This window comes from Schistocerca americana, chromosome 2, assembly GCF_021461395.2.
Source record: "Schistocerca americana isolate TAMUIC-IGC-003095 chromosome 2, iqSchAmer2.1, whole genome shotgun sequence".
Taxonomy (NCBI): Eukaryota; Metazoa; Arthropoda; class Insecta; order Orthoptera; family Acrididae; genus Schistocerca; species Schistocerca americana.
In genome coordinates, this window is record NC_060120.1 from 838,447,251 (window position 1) to 838,465,355 (window position 18,105).

General features: G+C 39.9%; 1 protein-coding gene across 1 annotated transcript in view; it reads left to right on the forward strand.

Moving 5' to 3' along the window:
* Positions 1 to 18,105, forward strand: part of LOC124595559 (myosin-VIIa) — a 132,104-nt gene that overhangs the window by 99,055 nt on the left and 14,944 nt on the right. The window contains exons 27-30 of the mRNA XM_047134340.1: positions 5,125 to 5,251; positions 8,359 to 8,528; positions 11,336 to 11,526; positions 16,055 to 16,173. Of these exons, the coding sequence (XP_046990296.1) occupies positions 5,125 to 5,251; positions 8,359 to 8,528; positions 11,336 to 11,526; positions 16,055 to 16,173 (607 nt within the window). The remainder of the gene's footprint in view (positions 1 to 5,124; positions 5,252 to 8,358; positions 8,529 to 11,335; positions 11,527 to 16,054; positions 16,174 to 18,105) is intronic.

The window sequence follows — 18,105 nt, forward strand, 5'->3', positions numbered from 1 at the left end:
TGTGCAGATTACTTTTATATCTCATTTTCTTGTTGTGGTTTACATTGCATCCCAGTTAGTCATATTTAGGGACAACAAAAAGAGCTAATCTCCACAATTATAAACAGGGTCCTTAAAGAGACCACACATGGTGTTTAAACTGTAATGTAATAGGGAAGACAGAAAAATCTACTCGCCGAGTAGTGGCAGGAGAACAAGAAGGCACATAAATTTGCAAGCTTTCAGAGCCAGTGGATCATTCTTCTGGCAGAAGGGTTGACAGGGAAGGAAGAGGGGTGAATGAAGAGGACTGTTCAAGCTTAGGAAATGGGGATAATTCAAAGTCACCCAGAAACCTGGGTCAGGGAAGACGTACTGGATAGGACGAGAAGGAAAGACTGATTGCTGCGGACTGCAGTGCACGAGATCTGGATACCTGAGAGCTTAAAGGTGGAAATATGCCAATGCACAATATCAAGATTGCTGAGAAAACATCGTGCACAAGTTAATAAGAGCAGAAAGCTGCATAAATTGTATTTGGTAGAGGTAGGGACAGGGAAGAATAGACATGTCAGAGAATAAGATATAAAAAAACTGCATGTGTGGTTTGGTATCTTCTTGAGGGATGTGCCGCCTGTATATTGGACAAAATGTGCTCCAAGTAGCAGACCACACTATATGGCCTTGATGGGATACATGAATTTGGATGTATTCTGGATTTTGGACAACACCGTCACAAAGGTGTGGATCAGATGTTGAGATCCAGAGCTTGGTTGCTCGGTGCTCTGATCTTGATTACTGAACATTTGGTTGATGCGAGGAAAGAGGAACAGTGTAGTGCATGGCACCCTGGTCAGTAACAATAGTGAACTCAAACCATGTATCTATGCAGCATTTAAAAGCTATTTGACAGGACCTAGGTACCTTCAGTTAAAACTTCCGGGCTGAGAGGCCGTGGTCGATGTATAAAATTTCCACCTGACGTTTCGTCTCCATCTGCGGGAGACATCTTCTGAGGTCGTCCAGCTACTGTCACTGAGGCTGCTGGTACTCTCGCATTTATAGAGCACAAAGAGGGCACCACCATTCGTCACGTGATGCCGACGGTGTGCCTATCTTTGTAAGGTGTCATCATTCTCGATTAAGAGTAATCGATTGTCATTCTGCTGGCGCAACGTTGACATCCATATTTTGCCCAACTTTAAAACTTCCTCTTTTCTATTGAAATTGTTGTGGTGTTTGTGAATTTCTATTGCTTCTCTATACATGCTTGCATGATAATGGGATGTTCGTGCCAGAACGGTTGTCTCATTAAATTTAATTTCATGATTCCCAACTCGAAAAACATGCTCAGCTACGGCCGATTTTTCGATGTGTCCTAAGTGACAGTTTCTTTTATGTTCGGCTAAGTGGGTGTTTACACTTCTTTTCGTTGTTCCAATATATACTTGTCCACAACTGCATGGAATTTTGTATACCCCAGGTGTTGCTAGGGGATGTCGGCATCTTTTGCAGTTCTTAAATATTCCTTAATCTTCTTGGTGGATCTGAAGATTGTCTCGATCCCATACTTGGCCAGAACTTTCCTGACACGGTCCGTAACCTTATTAATAAACGGTAGGAAAACTTTTCCAGTAGGTGTCCGTTGTTGCTCTGGACTTCTGGCTTCTTTTCTTCTTTGATGGAGGGCTCAATCAATTTCCTTACTTGTATATCCGTTTTTGATGAAGGCTGACCATAGGTGATTCAGTTCATCTTGTAAGTAAGCCGGCTCGCAGATTTTGTTGGCTCTGTCCACCAAGGTTTTAATGACACCTCTTTTTTGCCTAGGTTGATGGTTAGATTCCTTGTGGAGGTATCAATCTGTGTGAGTGTTCTTTCTATATACCTTGTGGCCCAGCGTCCCATCCACCCGTTTAATTACCGACACAGCCAGGAAATTGAGTTGACCATTGCTCTCTTTCTCCATCGTAAACTGTATCTTCGGGTTAATGCTGTTCAGGTGCACCAAGAAGACATCCAACTCTTCTTCACCATGAGTCCACACTACAAATGTGTCATCAACATAGTGGTACCATTTAGCAGGCTTTTTACTGGCAGTCTGCAGCGCTCGCTGTTCAAAGATCTCCATAAATAAATTGGAAACAGCTGGGCTGAGAGGGCTTTCCATCGCCACCCCGTCGATCTGTTCATAAAACTCATTGTTATACTGGAAATAAGTTGTCGTCAGGCAGAGTTTAAATAAAGCCACTATGTCAGTCGTAAAAATATCTGCTATATGTGAAATAGCTTCGTTTACAGGCACCATGGTAAACAATGACACTACATCGAAGCTCACAAGAATATCACTTGGGCTGACGTTAATCTCCCTCAGTTTTTCAATAAAATGCGCCGAGTTTTTAATGTAACTGCCCGTTCTGCCGATGTGTGGTTGCAGCAAGCAGGCAAGATATCTGGCCACCTCTTGTGTTGGAGATCCTATGGCACTCACAATCGGTCTCAACGGGACCTGTGGTTTATGCACCTTTGGCAGTCCATAAAGTCTGGGTGGATAAGCTTCCATTTTGCAGAGTTGTTTTGTATCATCCTAAGAAAGAGAAGATTGTTTCACCAGTTGATTGGTATTTCTCAAAATTTTGGCTGTAGGATCCTTCTGAAGCTTTTTGTATGTAGTGGGATCCAAAAGGTCACTAATTGTCTTGTGATAATCTTCGGTGTTCAACAAAACCGTAGCATTTCCTGTATCAGCTGCAAGTACAATAATGCTCTTATCCGCATTGATCTCCCTCAGTGCCCTCCTTTCCGATTGAGACAAATTGCTGGTGGGTGGTTTCGCTTGGCGTAATATTGTGGCTGTTTCAGTCCTGAGTTTACCTGTATATAGGCCTATTATTATCTTGTCTTTTCATAGTTCTTAATATCTCATATCTGAACCTGTAGGATTAGATGGTCTGTTTCCATGGTGCATAATAATAATCATCAAGAGTGATGCATTGCCAGAAATGGTCTGCTGACTATTCACAAACGAGTAGCTCTCGTTTCAGATATGAAAAATAGATGGACAATCGTAACATAGTAACCCATTTCCAAATACTCTGTTGTAGTTTTCTCAGTTCCCCGGTATGAAAACTGTTTGGTTGTTTCTTCAAAAAGTGTCAGTTCTATGAGTGTGTAATATCAATGTCTGTGCTGCTTCAGAGACATAGGTGTATTAAAATAATGTAAAATTTCAAGTACAGTAATTGAAGTTTACTGTCATCAGTATGCTGCAAAATAAAGTTACACTCATTATTTCTATGATTACATACAATTACAGTGAAACCCCCACACACTTTTCAAGGGACTTAAAAAACTGGTGTAAAATGCGAGAAAATGTAAAATGTTGAAAATAACATTTTAAGCTGTAGAAGTTACTTGTGGGATACTCCTCTGCGTTTTTGCACTTTATGTATGATATATATACATAATGTACATCAAAGTACTTGTCAGGGACATGTTTATTATCTATTAAAGGTTTATTATCTAATAAAAATTGCTGATGTAACTGGAACTGATAACTGTCTGGGAAGTAGAAAGGTTTAACTCAGTATCATACATTATAATCATTCATTATTTAAACAATGGAACCCTGCACCAGTTACATATTTTTTCATGCTTAGGACGATGCATTTTGGGAATTTTTTCTCGTTGTCAATTGCTCTATTTACAAAAGTATTTTGTGTGGTGTTTTCGTATGTGGCGTTGTGCATCTCATGCACTGTAGTCATCTTTTTGAGTTATCAGGTACTGTGCCTTCTCAGTTATGCAGAAAACCACAAACACATGCAAACTGTCATGCACATTGTTTGGTTGTGTAACATCACAAAAAATACGTAAGTAAATACTGCACTTGACAACAAGAATAAATTCTTGAAACATGTTTTGCACAGCATGAAAAAGTCTGTAATTGGTACTGTTTAAACGAAAAACATCTGAGTAACGCAGAGTGAGTGAAGATGTCAACTAGCACTACAAGTGGCCAAACAACGAAACACACTAAATATCGTTCGACAGAGGTGTCATGATGATCACAACAATCACGAAACTTCGCATGTGCAGTAGAGACAGTTTATAAATGGTTGTGATAGGCAAGAATACCTTTATTCAAATGAACCTAGTTACTCCCACCAGGCACCAAGCCAAGTAGAGCCTGGCAGCAGCAGGGAATAGAGCATAAATTGTTGTAACTATTGCACATTTACCAGTTCAGATCTGCTGAGTAGAGCACCCTGGTGTCAAGAAATTTCACCATGTAATGTTTATATATACTACCTGATAGCTAACATCATGCCAGCATTATTTTATGTCAGTTTCTTCTCTGTGAACATTTTTTCATAAAGTGCAAATCGTGAGAAAATTATAAATGTGTTGACACAAAATGGGTTACGACATTGTGGAGCTAGGACATTTGAAGGAAAATGCTGTAAACAGTGGGAAAACATTAATTCCGGGAATGAAAAGTGGAGTTATAATATAGTTCCAAAAATTTTAATTTTTTTCTCCAATTGTCATTCTTCTGTTGCTTCTGTACCAAAAATGTGTTAAATTGATATTTACATAAGTAAAAATGCAGAGACAACAGCTTATAAGACATGTTGCCTGTTGGTGCTCATCTCAAGTTACTCAACTGATGGTTGTTTAGTGATTTTTCTGCCAGTTCCTTGAAATGACAGTGAAACCAATAAATGACCATAGATGAAAGATCCAAACATAAGAGCCACATGGCAGCACATGAAGACATGATCAAAAAAGCTTCAACAATTTCAAACTACTTAAGAATTACAAATTTATCTAATTTACTGTCTTTATAAATTTTAATATGGTTTACTACTGTTGCTGTTCCATCTAGTCAGACAGAATGACTAGTAATAATTCACGATTATTTATGAATCGTGAACAGTAGAGCTTGAACGCACATTGCTGTTTCAATTTGAGCTTCTCTGTTGTTCTTTACATACTTTAGATCCCTTTTTCTACACAAAATATGGAAAAAAACTGCTAAATAAGGTAAGGTATCTGTAGCAGAACTGCCATCTTTTGTCAAAGAAACATTTTGCCAGTGACAAATGTTTGCTCTTACAGTACTAATTTTTCCCTTTTTTTCAGGTCCCAATTTGCCAAAGAATGATGTAATAATTGCTGTGAACTGGACTGGTGTATATGTTGTGGATGATCAAGAACAAGTTCTCTTGGAATTATCCTTCCCAGAAATCACCACAGTTTCAAGCCAGAAGTAAGCATATTACATCAAAAATACAACTGCCTGTAAATTCACTGTAGACCTTAGCAGTCATATTAAATGGTAGTGTACAATTTTTGGATATACATTCTTGATAGTAATTTATCATGACTGATTAGAATGTGTATCAAACATAGGCCTGGAGACTGAGCTCTGGAATTTACTGACAACAATCCAACAAACTGAACCAATCAAGGACATTACACAAAGTAAACTGTGTGATCAAAAGTATCTGGACAACCCCAAAAACATATGTTTTTCATATTAGGTGCATTGTGCTGCCACCTACTGTCAGGTACTCCATGTCAGTGACATCAGTATCATTAGACATCATGAGAGAGCAGAATGGGGTGCTCCGCTGAACTCACGGACTTCGAATGTGGTCAGGTGATTGGGTGTCACTTGTGTTATACGTCCGTACACAAGATTTACACACTCCTAGACATCCCTAGGTCCAATGTTTCCAGTGTGATAGTGAAGTGGAATCGTGAAGAGACACAAAAACATGCAGACCGACCTCATCTGTTGACTGACAGAGACTGCCGAGAGTTGAAGAGGGTTGTAATGTGTAATAGGCAGATATCTATCCAGATCATCACACAGGAATTCCAAACTGCATCGGGATCCACTGCAAGTACTATGACAGTTAGGTGGGAGGTGATAAAACTTGCATTTCATGGTTGAGCGGCTGCTCATAAGCCACAAATCACACCAGTAAATGCCATACGGTGCCTCGCATGGTGTACGGAGCGTAAACATTGGACGATTGAACAGTGGAGTGACGAATCACAGTACACAATGTGACAACTGATGGCAGGGTGTGGGTATGGCAAATGCCTGGTGAACATCATCTGCCAGCGTGTATAGTGCCAATAGTAAAATTTGGAGGCGGTGGTGTTATGGTGTGGCCGTGTTTCTCATGAAGGGGGCTTGCACCCGTCATTGTTTTGTGTGTCACTGTCGCAAGACAGACGTACATTGCTGTTTTAAGTACCTTCTTGCTTCCCACTGTTGTAGAGGAATTCGGGGATGGTGACTGCATCTTTCAACACAATAGAGCACCAGTTCATAACGCATGGCCTGCGGTGGAGTGGTTACACGACATTAGCATCCCTGTAATGGACTGGCCTGCACAGAGTCCTGACCTGAATCCTATAGAACACATTTGGGATGTTTTGGAATGCCGACTTCATGCCAGGCCTCACCATCCGACATTGATACCTCTCCTCAGTGCAGCACTCCGTGAAGAATGGGCTGCCATTCCCCAAGAAACCTTTCAGCACCTGATTGAATGTATGCCTGTGAGAGTGGAAGCTGTCATTAAGGCTAAGGGTGGGCCAACACCATATTGAATCCCAGCATTACCGATGGAGGATGCCATGAACTTGTAAGTCATTTTCAGCCAGGTGTCCGGATACTTTTGTTTACATACTGTACTCTAGAGCTGTAGATTGACAGACAGTTGTTAAATGGAAATGTTCCTTGGCTACTCACTTCTTATTTTGGGCATTTCAGTTTACAGTTAATATTTTGTTGGGATATTGGACACCTGTCTGTTTTTCTCTTATACTACTCACATCATCAGTAACGATATAAATGTGACATTATTATTCACGTGCACTTTTTATGGTCACTGCCACTAAAACAGTTACACTTTAAAAAATGACATGCAGTCCGCCAATGGCATCTGTTAAAATGCTGTGTGTCACACAAAATGTTTTATATATGAAGCGGATGTGTAAATCGATGTCGAACACATTTGGCACAGAAGCAGCAGGCCTCATGAGTATCAACACTGTGGGGTTTATAACCTAGCTCCAACAGGAGTGGAGATATGGGCAAAAATATGTTTTTCCCAGCCCACAGTGTGTAGGTTGCACTGTGTGATAGGTATGTCATGTGTGGGCAGTATCAGCTTGCCAAATCAACTTGCTTTGCAGGGAAACCTACATGTCAGGGACAAGAATCAGTTTCCAAGCCTCAACGTGTAAGTTGCCCTGCATGACAGGTGTGTTGTGTTGAAGTAGTATCGGTCTGTTTTCTCAACCTGTGTGCTTGGCGTCCTGTACGTCAAGGGCAAATAAATGATTTTCAAGTGTCCAATGCATGACATGCATATTCTGGGAGTAGTATCAGCCTGCTTTATTCGAACGTATGGCAGGGACTATACGTGCCGATGAGCATGGCTGAGAACAAGTTGAGATGGATAGAGGAGGGGATGGACAGAGTGAGGGGGAGGAGGAAATGGACCGAGAGAGGGGAGGAGGGTGAGGTGCATGAGGCAGGTGCATGTTGTGGGAGGGTAGTGGGCAGGTGAAAAAGGAAGAGGGGGAGGTGGAGGCAAGTAGAGAGAGAGAGAGAGAGAGAGAGAGAGAGAGGAGGATATAGTCAGAAGGAGGGGGAAGAAGATATGATTACAGAAAGGAAGTGGAGAAAATGCACAAAGAGAGGAGGAGGAGGAGACAAAGAGACAGACAGACAGAGAGATAGAGACAGATAGAGGTGGGAGGTTGAGATGAACACAGAGAGGGTGAGAGGAGATGTATTCAGTATATGTGTCAAAGCTGTGGAGAATTGGATAGTGTAGCCTATCAAGAGAAATCAGAATCAGTTGAATGTTGCAAGAGGCAATTTTTGCCCACGAGTTCAAAAATATTATGCTGCTGATAGATGTGCTGCTTATTGCTGCTAAATGTAATTAATTTTCCAGTGGCATTGTGCCATACATTCAATTACTTTAAATATTATAAAAATATTAATTAGAAAAAATTAGCATATAAATGAAGATATATTGAAAGCAAATTACTTTGCAGCAGAGTCAATAAGCACTAATGTTGACTACTATCAATAAAACATATAATGCTCTTTCACAATATATTTAGTGCACTATTTATTTATTTGGTTTAGATACAAATGAAATTTTCTCACATCTGCCAAACCTGATATGGAAAACTGATCAGAAGCTGTTCTTAACCAAATCAGGATACTTTCCTCTAGTCAAATGCAATAATTTGCTTACTATTATTACATTCTATAATGCTTTTTTTGTGGCATGTAGGGGCTAAGATGGTTAAGTGTAATGTATTGTATTTGTATTTCAGAACAAGCAAAGTCTTTTCACAAACATTTACACTGTCTACAATAAGAGGAGAAGAGTTCACATTTCAGAGCCCAAATGCAGAAGATATAAGAGATTTAGTTGTATATTTCTTAGAAGGATTGAAGAAGAGATCAAAATATGTTATTTCCTTGCAGGATTACAAAGCACCAGGTGAGTTGTGAAGTAAAATTGAGTTGAATTAAGTTTTATAATAGCCATAAGTTTATGCAAAAGTGGCACAAATTGAGACTTTGGTCATTTTGTGATACTGAAATGTATCAATTCCCTTGCATTATGACCTGTACAATCAGGTAAAAATACTGAAAAAATTCTCATGGGGATAGTTCGTTTGAAAAGTCACTAGCAAGATTATGCTCCTCAAATAAAAACATGTATAAAATCCAACTGACACTTAATGTGTTTGTTTAGACACCTTATATATGTTAAATGAAACATTCCCAATATAAAGTAATGCATGAAGTGCCTTAAACTAATGAAATGAAATGTAGGAAAGTGCATTGTATATATCTCAGGTACACATGCCTCTGTCTTGTCACTGGAGTTTGAAATGATCTGTTTCACTCTGGTGCTTATCATATGAAACAAAACTGCTGCTAAACGGCAGGTGGGTGCTCACACGATCATTGCAGTCCAGAGTTAGGCAGATACGTGATGTAGTTGAGCCATAGCAAATTAAAAACCGAACCCATATGATCATGTGGGACATTGTGGAAAGGGATATACATTCATTCTACGAGATGAGGGAAAAATTACCTAAATTCTTACCCTCACCTTTTATTCTTACACCCACCCAACTTAAAATGTAGTATTAGCTCATGTTCACACCCTTGACCTAAGCCATTGTGGACAACCAGGTAGAAGACCTGCCCTGTACCCCAACCCATCGCATCCTATCATAGTCCATTCAAGAACATATCCTATCCTATGAATGGTGGGATCATATGTGAAAGAAGTCATGTATCAGAAGTGCTGTAATTACTCTGCAGATTCCATGTACGGGTGGTAACTAACCAGTTGTGTCTGCCCACATGAATGACCATCTCCATACTGGAGCTGATTACAAATTCAGCCATCTAGTTGTTGAACATGCTGCACATGAAAACAACAGTGATTTTAATAGCTATTTCACTGTGCATGCCAATGGAATCATCATTGATAACACCAGCTTACCCTTCTGACCACTTTTCGTTTCCTGTCATTTTCCATGTCAGCCCTCCCGTGTTCAACTGTCCTGTGTGTGTGTGTGTGTGTGTGTGTGTGTGTGTGTGTGTGTGTGTGACTTGGTGTGATGTGAATGTCACAATTTTGTCACTGAGAGCTACCATGTCCCCCCCCCCCCCCCCCCAATGTCATGCCTTCCCACCTCCCTCTTGCCCTTTGTAGATTCTACACATCCTTCCCTTCTTCCTCTTCCCATCTCACCACTCCTATCACCCTGAAAACCACTTGTAAAATTAATTAAGTGTTTATTTAGTGTTTTGCTCTGAAAGATGCCAGAATTTGATTTTTGTATTACATGTTTTGGTAGCTGGAGATGGGGTGACGCAGAGGTCAGCTTTAAAGTATGGCCGTGAGCACCACTTTTTCCAGTGCAGTGTATCAGAAACAGGGTTTATGTACTGACAAGAAAAAAAATTCCCAGATCTCCCAGTTAAAAATACATCTTTTTCCAGTTGAAAATAAACTTTTTCCTGGGTGAAAATAAACTTTTTCTGTGTTAAGCGACAATATACTTTCCCTTGGAACTGTAAAACTTACAAATCCTTCAAATGGTAAAGGTATTATATACCTGTGTAGAACTTCCCGGCACTTTAGGAAACAAAATTCAGCCAAAAACAACACATTTCGGAAAGAGCTTTGATGCATGGAAACATGTACACTGCATGTTTTCATATCACAAAAGTATAAATACAAATTCCACCAATTATAGCATGGTAACTTTCAAAGCACTGAAATCGAGATTGTGATGTGGTTTTATCAGCCAGTCATAGCTCTTATTATGTGATTTACCAGCCAATGACAGCAGATATTCAGAGCATGGGACTTATGATGTAGTCAGCCAATAGCACCATCATTGTAAAGTAGTGTGAAAACAAAAATAGGAAAAGCTAATGGTTTAAATTAATATACATTCAGTATAGCTATAAACAAGCTTAGCTTTCATGTATAATACTGGTCGCCAAAATTTTTTTGCTGTTTTTTCTGAGGGTGTGGTTAGGCAGGATTCTAAGAACTTCTCTTAAATTGCAGCAGCTGAATGTTTCTGAGAAGCACAGTTATAAATTTATCTGCTTTGTGCTGAACATTTTGTGGCTTATCTGGTTGAATAAATGTTCTGACAAGCACTTCAACTATTCCATAGAAAAGTTAGTTACATGTGAAATTGCTCAAGAACTCACAAGGCACTTTTTTTGAAGAATATATATACTTTTTGTCATCACTACTGAATAATTTGTAATCTATGAGATAACTAAAATAAATATGAAAAACTAACCTCAAACTTTTATAGATTTCGTTATTGGCAGACGCTTATGTGCAGTTCGTTTTGTTGTAAACGATGCATTTTCTTTACAACTAAAATGTTATTTTGGTGTTATTCCCTCATTTAGGTTTCCTTGCTGCAGTATTATTCTACAGTAGCGGACTAGAGTAAAATTCTTTGTAAGAGCATCAGTTCTTACCGGTGAAAATTACAAAACTTTGATTAGAAACTAAAACAATGAAAAATTCTTGGAATTCTAAAAAAATTCCCTATTTTTCCTGGATTTTCCCATATGAAGAAATTCCCAGGTTTTTCCACGGTTTCCCAGTTGTCCCATGGCATAAACAGCCTCCAGAAACAAACAAAAAAGATTAACAGTTTAGTAGAATTTCAAAACTGACTGGAGCTGTCAGTATTTTGTAACTTCTTCTCTTGCAAAATGCACTTATTCTCATTATATTTCTCTCATTTTCAGGTGAAGGCTCATCATTCCTGACATTCCAGAAAGGAGATCTTATAATTTTAGAGGATGACAGTACTGGTGAAACTGTTATGAACTCTGGATGGTGTGTTGGAAGATGTGAAAGAACAGGAGAAAAAGGAGATTTCCCTGCTGAAACAGTATATGTTCTGCCTTGCTGCAGTAAACCTCCACAAGACATACTGGTATACTACTCATAAATCTGAAATTATCAAACTTGTTGGGAAATTATTGTAAATAAAGATGCCAGCTATTTTATACTGATTGATGCATATCCTGTATATACAGGGTGTTACAGAAAGGTACAGCCAAACTTTCAGGAAACATTCCTCACACACAAATAAAGAAAAGATGTTATGTGGACATGTGTCCGGAAATGCTTAATTTCCATGTTAGAGCTCATTTTAGTTTAGTCCACCTACGCTCAATGGAGCACGTTATCATGATTTCATACGGGATACTCTACCTATGCTGCTAGAACATGTGCGTTTACAAGTACGACACAACATGTGGTTCATGCATGATGGAGCTCCTGCATGTTTCAGTCAAAGTGTTCCTACACTTCTCAACAACAGATTTGGTGACCGATGGATTGGTAGAGGCGGACCAATTCCATGGCCTCCACGCTCTCCTGACCTCAACCCTCTTGACTTTCATTTATGGGGGCATTTGAAAGCTCTTGTCTATGCAACCCTGGTACCAAATGTAGAGACTCTTCGTGCTCGTATTGTGGACGGCTGTGATACAATACGCCATTCTCCAGGGCTGCATCAGCGCATCAGGGATTCCATGCAACGGAGGGTGGATGCATGTATCCTCGCTAACGGAGGACATTTTGAACATTTCCTGTAACAAAGGGTTTGAAGTCACGCTGGTACGTTCTGTTGGTGTGTGTTTCCATTCCATGATTAATGTAATTTGAAGAGAAGTAATAAAATGAGCTCTAACATGGAAAGTAAGCGTTTCCGGACACATGTCCACATAACATATTTTCTTTCTTTATGTGAGGAATGTTTCCTGAAAGTTTGGTCGTACCTTTTTGTAACACCCTGTATAGTGCTACACTATCTTCACAACAGTTCCACAATGTAGATATTGTTGAAAGGAGAACAAGATAACTAGGTGTCAGCCTGGCCAACTGGTATTTCTAACTGGTGAATGGTGGTGTTAGATCCTAATATGATAAATTACCACTGCAGGAGAAAAAGGCAACCTTAGGTCTAGAGGTGAAGTAGAGGAGGATAATTTCATACACTGAACAAACTATTTGACGTAATGAATTTTGCAGTGTTCTTATACTGAACTGTTATTGGCAACTGATCTGTGATGCCCATTTTGCTATCGCTTCTGAGAGCCACCTGCCTCCCCCATCTCTAATGGCTTCAATTACCTCCACAACTCCCCCTTACCCCACGTCTTACTCCCTCTGTTATCACATGTGTTTCCTCACCTCCCCACTGGTGTAATTATTCAGTTTGTACACACATCAAAAACAGTTTTGCATCACCTCCGTTCCGAGAGTTCTGGAACCTGTACAGAAAATTGGAGTAGAGATCAACATAAACATCATTTCTGCCCATTTTATTGCTCATGAAAACTACACATTGCATGCTCATGAAAACCACACATTGCATTTCGAACCATCATAAAGTGAGAACTCCAGAGGCGGTGGTCCAGGTTTCTGTACACACTGGTACCTTTAATACTCAGTAGCATGTCCTCTTGCATTGATGCATGCCTGTATTCATCGTGGCATACTATCCACAGGTTCATCAAGGCACTGTTGGTCCAGATTGTCCCACTCGTCAATAGCGATTTGGCGTAGATCCCCCAGAGCAGTTGGTGGGTCGTGTCGTACATAAACAGACCTTTTAAATCCATCCCAGGCATGTTCGGTCGGGTTCACATCGGGAGAACATGCTGGCCACTCTAGTCGAGCGATGTCATTATCCTGGAGGAAGTCATTCACAAGATGTGCATGATGGGGATGCGAATTGTCGTCCATGAAGACGCATACCTCGCCAATGTGCTGCCGATATGGTTGCACTATCAGTCGGAGGATGGCATTCATGTATCGTACAGCCGTTACGGTGGGGCATGCAGTCTGACCGGATTGCCTCGAAACATATCTCTGACGATTGTCAGTTTGAAGGCATATGAGACACTCATTCGTTAAGAGAACGTAATGCCAATCCTGAGCGGTCCATTCAGCATGTTGTTGGGCCCATTTGCACTGCACTGCATGGTGTCGTGGTAGCAAAGATGGATCTTGCTATGGATGTCAGGAGTGAAGTTGCACATCATGCAGCCTATTACGCAAAGTTTGAGTTGTAACACAACGTCCTGTGGCTGCACAAGAAGCATTATTCAACATGGTGGCGTTTCTGTCAAGGTTCCTCCGAGCCATAATCCGTAGGTAGTGGTCATCCACTGCAGTAGTAGCCCTTGGGTGGCCTGAGCGAGGCATGCCATCGACAGTTCCTGTCTCTCTCTCTATCTCCTCCATGTCCGAACAACATTGCTTTGGTTCACTCAGAGATGCCTGGACACTTCCTTTGTTGTGAGCCAAATAACAATGTGGGCACAATTGAATCACAGTATTAAGCATCTAGGCATGGTTGAACTACAGACTACAAGTGCTGCGTACCTCCTTCCTGGTGGAATGACGGAACTGATCTGCTGTCGGACCCCCTGCGTCTAATAGGCACTGCACATGCATGGTTGTTTACATCTTTGGGCAGGTTTAGTGACATTTCTGAAAAGTCAAACGGACTATGTCTGTGATACAATATCCACAGTCAGTGTCTGTCTTCAGGAGTTCTGGGAACAAGGGTGATGCAAAACTTTTTTTTTTTATGTGTGTACAAGCAGTAGCTTCTTTAACATTTTAATCAGTTATGGAATTATGTGAAGTTGAGTTTGTATAATTCTGAGTGCCATAACTTTGAATGCTTCATTTAGTTCATGCTACAATACTCAGCAGATAAGTATCATGTTATTTTGTGTGCTGCAACTTCTGTGTTTGTGTCCAGCTGTATATTAACATGCATGAACAAGAGAATCATGTGTGCTTTATTTCTATACTTTGTAGCTGCATGGGAATTTACTTCCAGTCACCTTCCTATTAAATTAAAAAGCACATAATCCATACCGTCAAAAAATTTCGACCAGGTTGCTTGGTGTAATTTCTTATACACTACCTGGAGGGGAGGGGAACCCGAATCACTGAGAAGCGATGGAGGTAACGAAATGAAACTTCACAGTTATGAAGGATATGTGATGTTATTTTTGTGATTACAGAATCAAATCAGATTTACTAAGAACTTGGAAGTATGAGCCCAAATAACGGTATGACGTTGTACCCAATCAGATTTACTAAGAACTAGGAAGTATGAGCCCAAATAACAGTATGACGTTGTACCCAATCTGGCCTGGATAAAGCCACTGTATCCTCTCCTGAGACAAACTGGCCTACAGCTGTTGGAACTGGTCCTTGATATTCTGCATACTGGCACTAGGACGAAGTTGACATCTGGACTGGTCCCACATGTGTTGTATCAGGGCTAAATGTGGGGATTTTGCCAGCCACAGGAGTACCTGAACATCATACAGACAGTTCATAGAGACGCATGCCATGTGTGGACAACTATTGTCCTCTTGAAAAATGGCACCATGATACTGTTGCAGGTGAGGTAACACATGAGGATGCAAGATGTACATAACATTCTGTTGTGCCGTCAGAATTCCCTCATTCACTGCCAGCCATGACATCATCTCATAACAATGGCATTCCACACCATGACGCCAGGAGCAGCACCATTGTGCCTCTCCAAAACATTGAAAGAATGGGACCCCTGCCAGCATTGCCACCATACCCACTGATGATGATCATCATGGTCATCAAGGTTAGTGCAGAACCGATATCATTGCTGATCACAATGCAATGCTGTTCATCAGCAGTTGATACTTCCTGGTCACACCAGTATTCCAAACGCAGCTCAGGATGGTAATTCCTAGGCCGGACACTGCCAGTCTCCAACCAGTGGTGTGGGATAACACAGAATGCAGTTCTTGGATGAGAGGTAGACATGAAGGGGTTACGATACATTTGATGAACAATATGGGTATGCTGTCCAATTTCAAGCCGCTGTCACAACTGAATGCTCCACAAATCTGAATACTGTATGATTTAACCAACCAGCCAAATAGAGAGCCGTAATGAGGCCCCTTTCAAGCTCTGTCTGGCACTGATAATACTGTCTCACAAGAGTACTTGCATGCAGTGATCACTCAAGGTCTGAAGCTGTCCACACCCATTTTATACCATAACAGGCCTGGTAACAACACTAAACATGAACAGCTCTAATGCTGTCTGGGGGCTGTTGTACGTGTCACACAGAATTGCAACTCTTACTCATTTACATGCCCGCCAGTGGAGCGTACAGAAATGAAATTACGTTGACTTCCAACCATAGCTTCCTGCTGCTTCACTTTTTTGTCAGGCAGGGTATTTGTACACTAGTGTTAACAAGTGGTCATTTTATTGTATTTATTTTGAGTTTCTTTTTTTACATTTTTAAGTGAATGCTTTTTCTGCACTTGACAAAATGTTGACTCTCAAACGTTTTGTCTGACAGTTGCTTTTGCCTCAGTTTGTTTTGAATAGGTGCTTGATATAGACAGCATGACTGCATACTGTTTGTTATTATTTAGGCGTTATTCAGCTTGGAAGGTGCTGAGCATGGACGTAAATTGTACTCACAGCAAATGAATGGCACTGATAACAGAGAAAAACCACATAATTTGGCTGAATATGCCCTGGATCACTTCAGGTATCTAAAAAATAATTTTTATATGCAATTTTTGTAATGCATTTGAAATATATTGCAGTATTAATAGTCACTGTGGTAGTAAATTGAAGCATTTAAACCTCACAGTTAAATGTGAAGTGGTCATTATTTAGCACTTATGTACTATTTCTTTTTATGACTCTTGACCTGTGTAACAACATACTGTTTACATTTTGTACTTGGCAGTATTCTAATCTTTTAAGGGTCCCATACATGAGCGATGGTTCACAGTGATCCATCACTAGTGATTTAACTGCTGTCAACCACTTGACTCTACCCCAACACACACAAGTGTTTTACCAAGCAATTTCAGTCAGTATTATGAACACCATTGTGTCGAGAAGTTCTGCCATGGAAAATGAAATGCTATATTTAGCAGCAGTGGCAATTGATCTCCATATCCGGAAGATATTTTATGGGGAGGAGGACACAGGGATTGTAATTTATTAAGCTTGTTTGAAAAACAATTTTCTTGGGAACTGTAGGTTACTTAATAGAATATATTACGTTTTTGTTGCTGATGCATAGTGTGTTGTGCACATCTTTGTAGTGTACGAATACAGTTCATTTTTCATTTATTATTCCTCAATTCCTATTTCATTCATTAGTATTATAGTTTAACTGACAGTATTTACACAATATGTTTTGCAAATCACAGTGTGTCTCTAGAAATGTTGTAAATTGCAGCACTACTGGTTAGCATAACTCTTGTTATGAGTGTATGAGGGAAAGTTAAATCATATGCAATGACAAGGGACTTGTGTAGCTGCGAAACTGATTGGCCCTGAACATTTAAATTAAAATGTCCACTTATTATTATGGTAAGTCATTCTGTGCAGAAGTTAAAAACTTTAATAATGCTTACAGTTGTTTCATAATTAACTCAAACTCATCAGATGGAGCCTCAGCTTCACTTCTCGGAGAGGTTTGTGGTTCCTGAACAACTATAAATCCTAACATAAAGTTCTTACTCATCATGGGCAAAACGAAACAAAACAGAACTGCACAAGCATGCTTAATAAATAAACAAGCAGCCATATTGCCACATATCACATGTGGTTCAGCATACACCTGTGATTTCCATGTGATCAGTGACTGATCATTGTGATTTGCCCACAAGTGCAATCTGTGAAGTTATCACACATCTGTGCAGCTGACTACTGTGATCCATCATTCATGTATGGGGTCCCTTTATTGGTAAAATTTAGTAGTTGTTACTGTATATTCAACATTTACAAGGATGAAAGAGTAGTTTAAAAAGTGCAAAAAATACTGCTGTGGTAACGTATTTTCACACATTTGCTATGCCAATAGGGCAGAAAGAAATAACATAACATCATAGTGGCAGTAGACAGTTTAGACACACTTCAGTTTGTTCAGTACTAAATGAATGTACCATGAGGTTTTCTGCTACACTAGGACAAGTTTTATTAGTCTGCAGAATTATCAGTGAAAATTTGACAAATACATCCTACAATTTATAAATTAATAAATTATGCAACAGAATGGTAGTATAAGTGACAATATGATCATAGCTTTCCCAACTGTTAGTTCCTTCATCAGGGAGTAGAGAGGGCTAGATCGGGGAAGATTAAAAGGAAGGATAGGTTACACAGATCCCAGAATGAGTGGAACCCACTGCAGTTAGGACGATGATAGAAAAATATCTTCCTTCTCAACCTTCTCCAGCCTATTCCTTTCTCCTTCCCAACAAAGGAACCAACAGTTAGGATAGTGATGTCATATTCACTTTTATACGTGTCTATAAAGTAAAGCTTTTATTCACTTACCAAAAAAGAATACTGTGAGAAAATTTGAAGCTCATAGATTCATTAGTCTTATGAGACATTCCTTGAAAATATTTCTGAAAGTCACCTGTCAAAGGTTATATGAAAAATGACAGAAATTAATTGG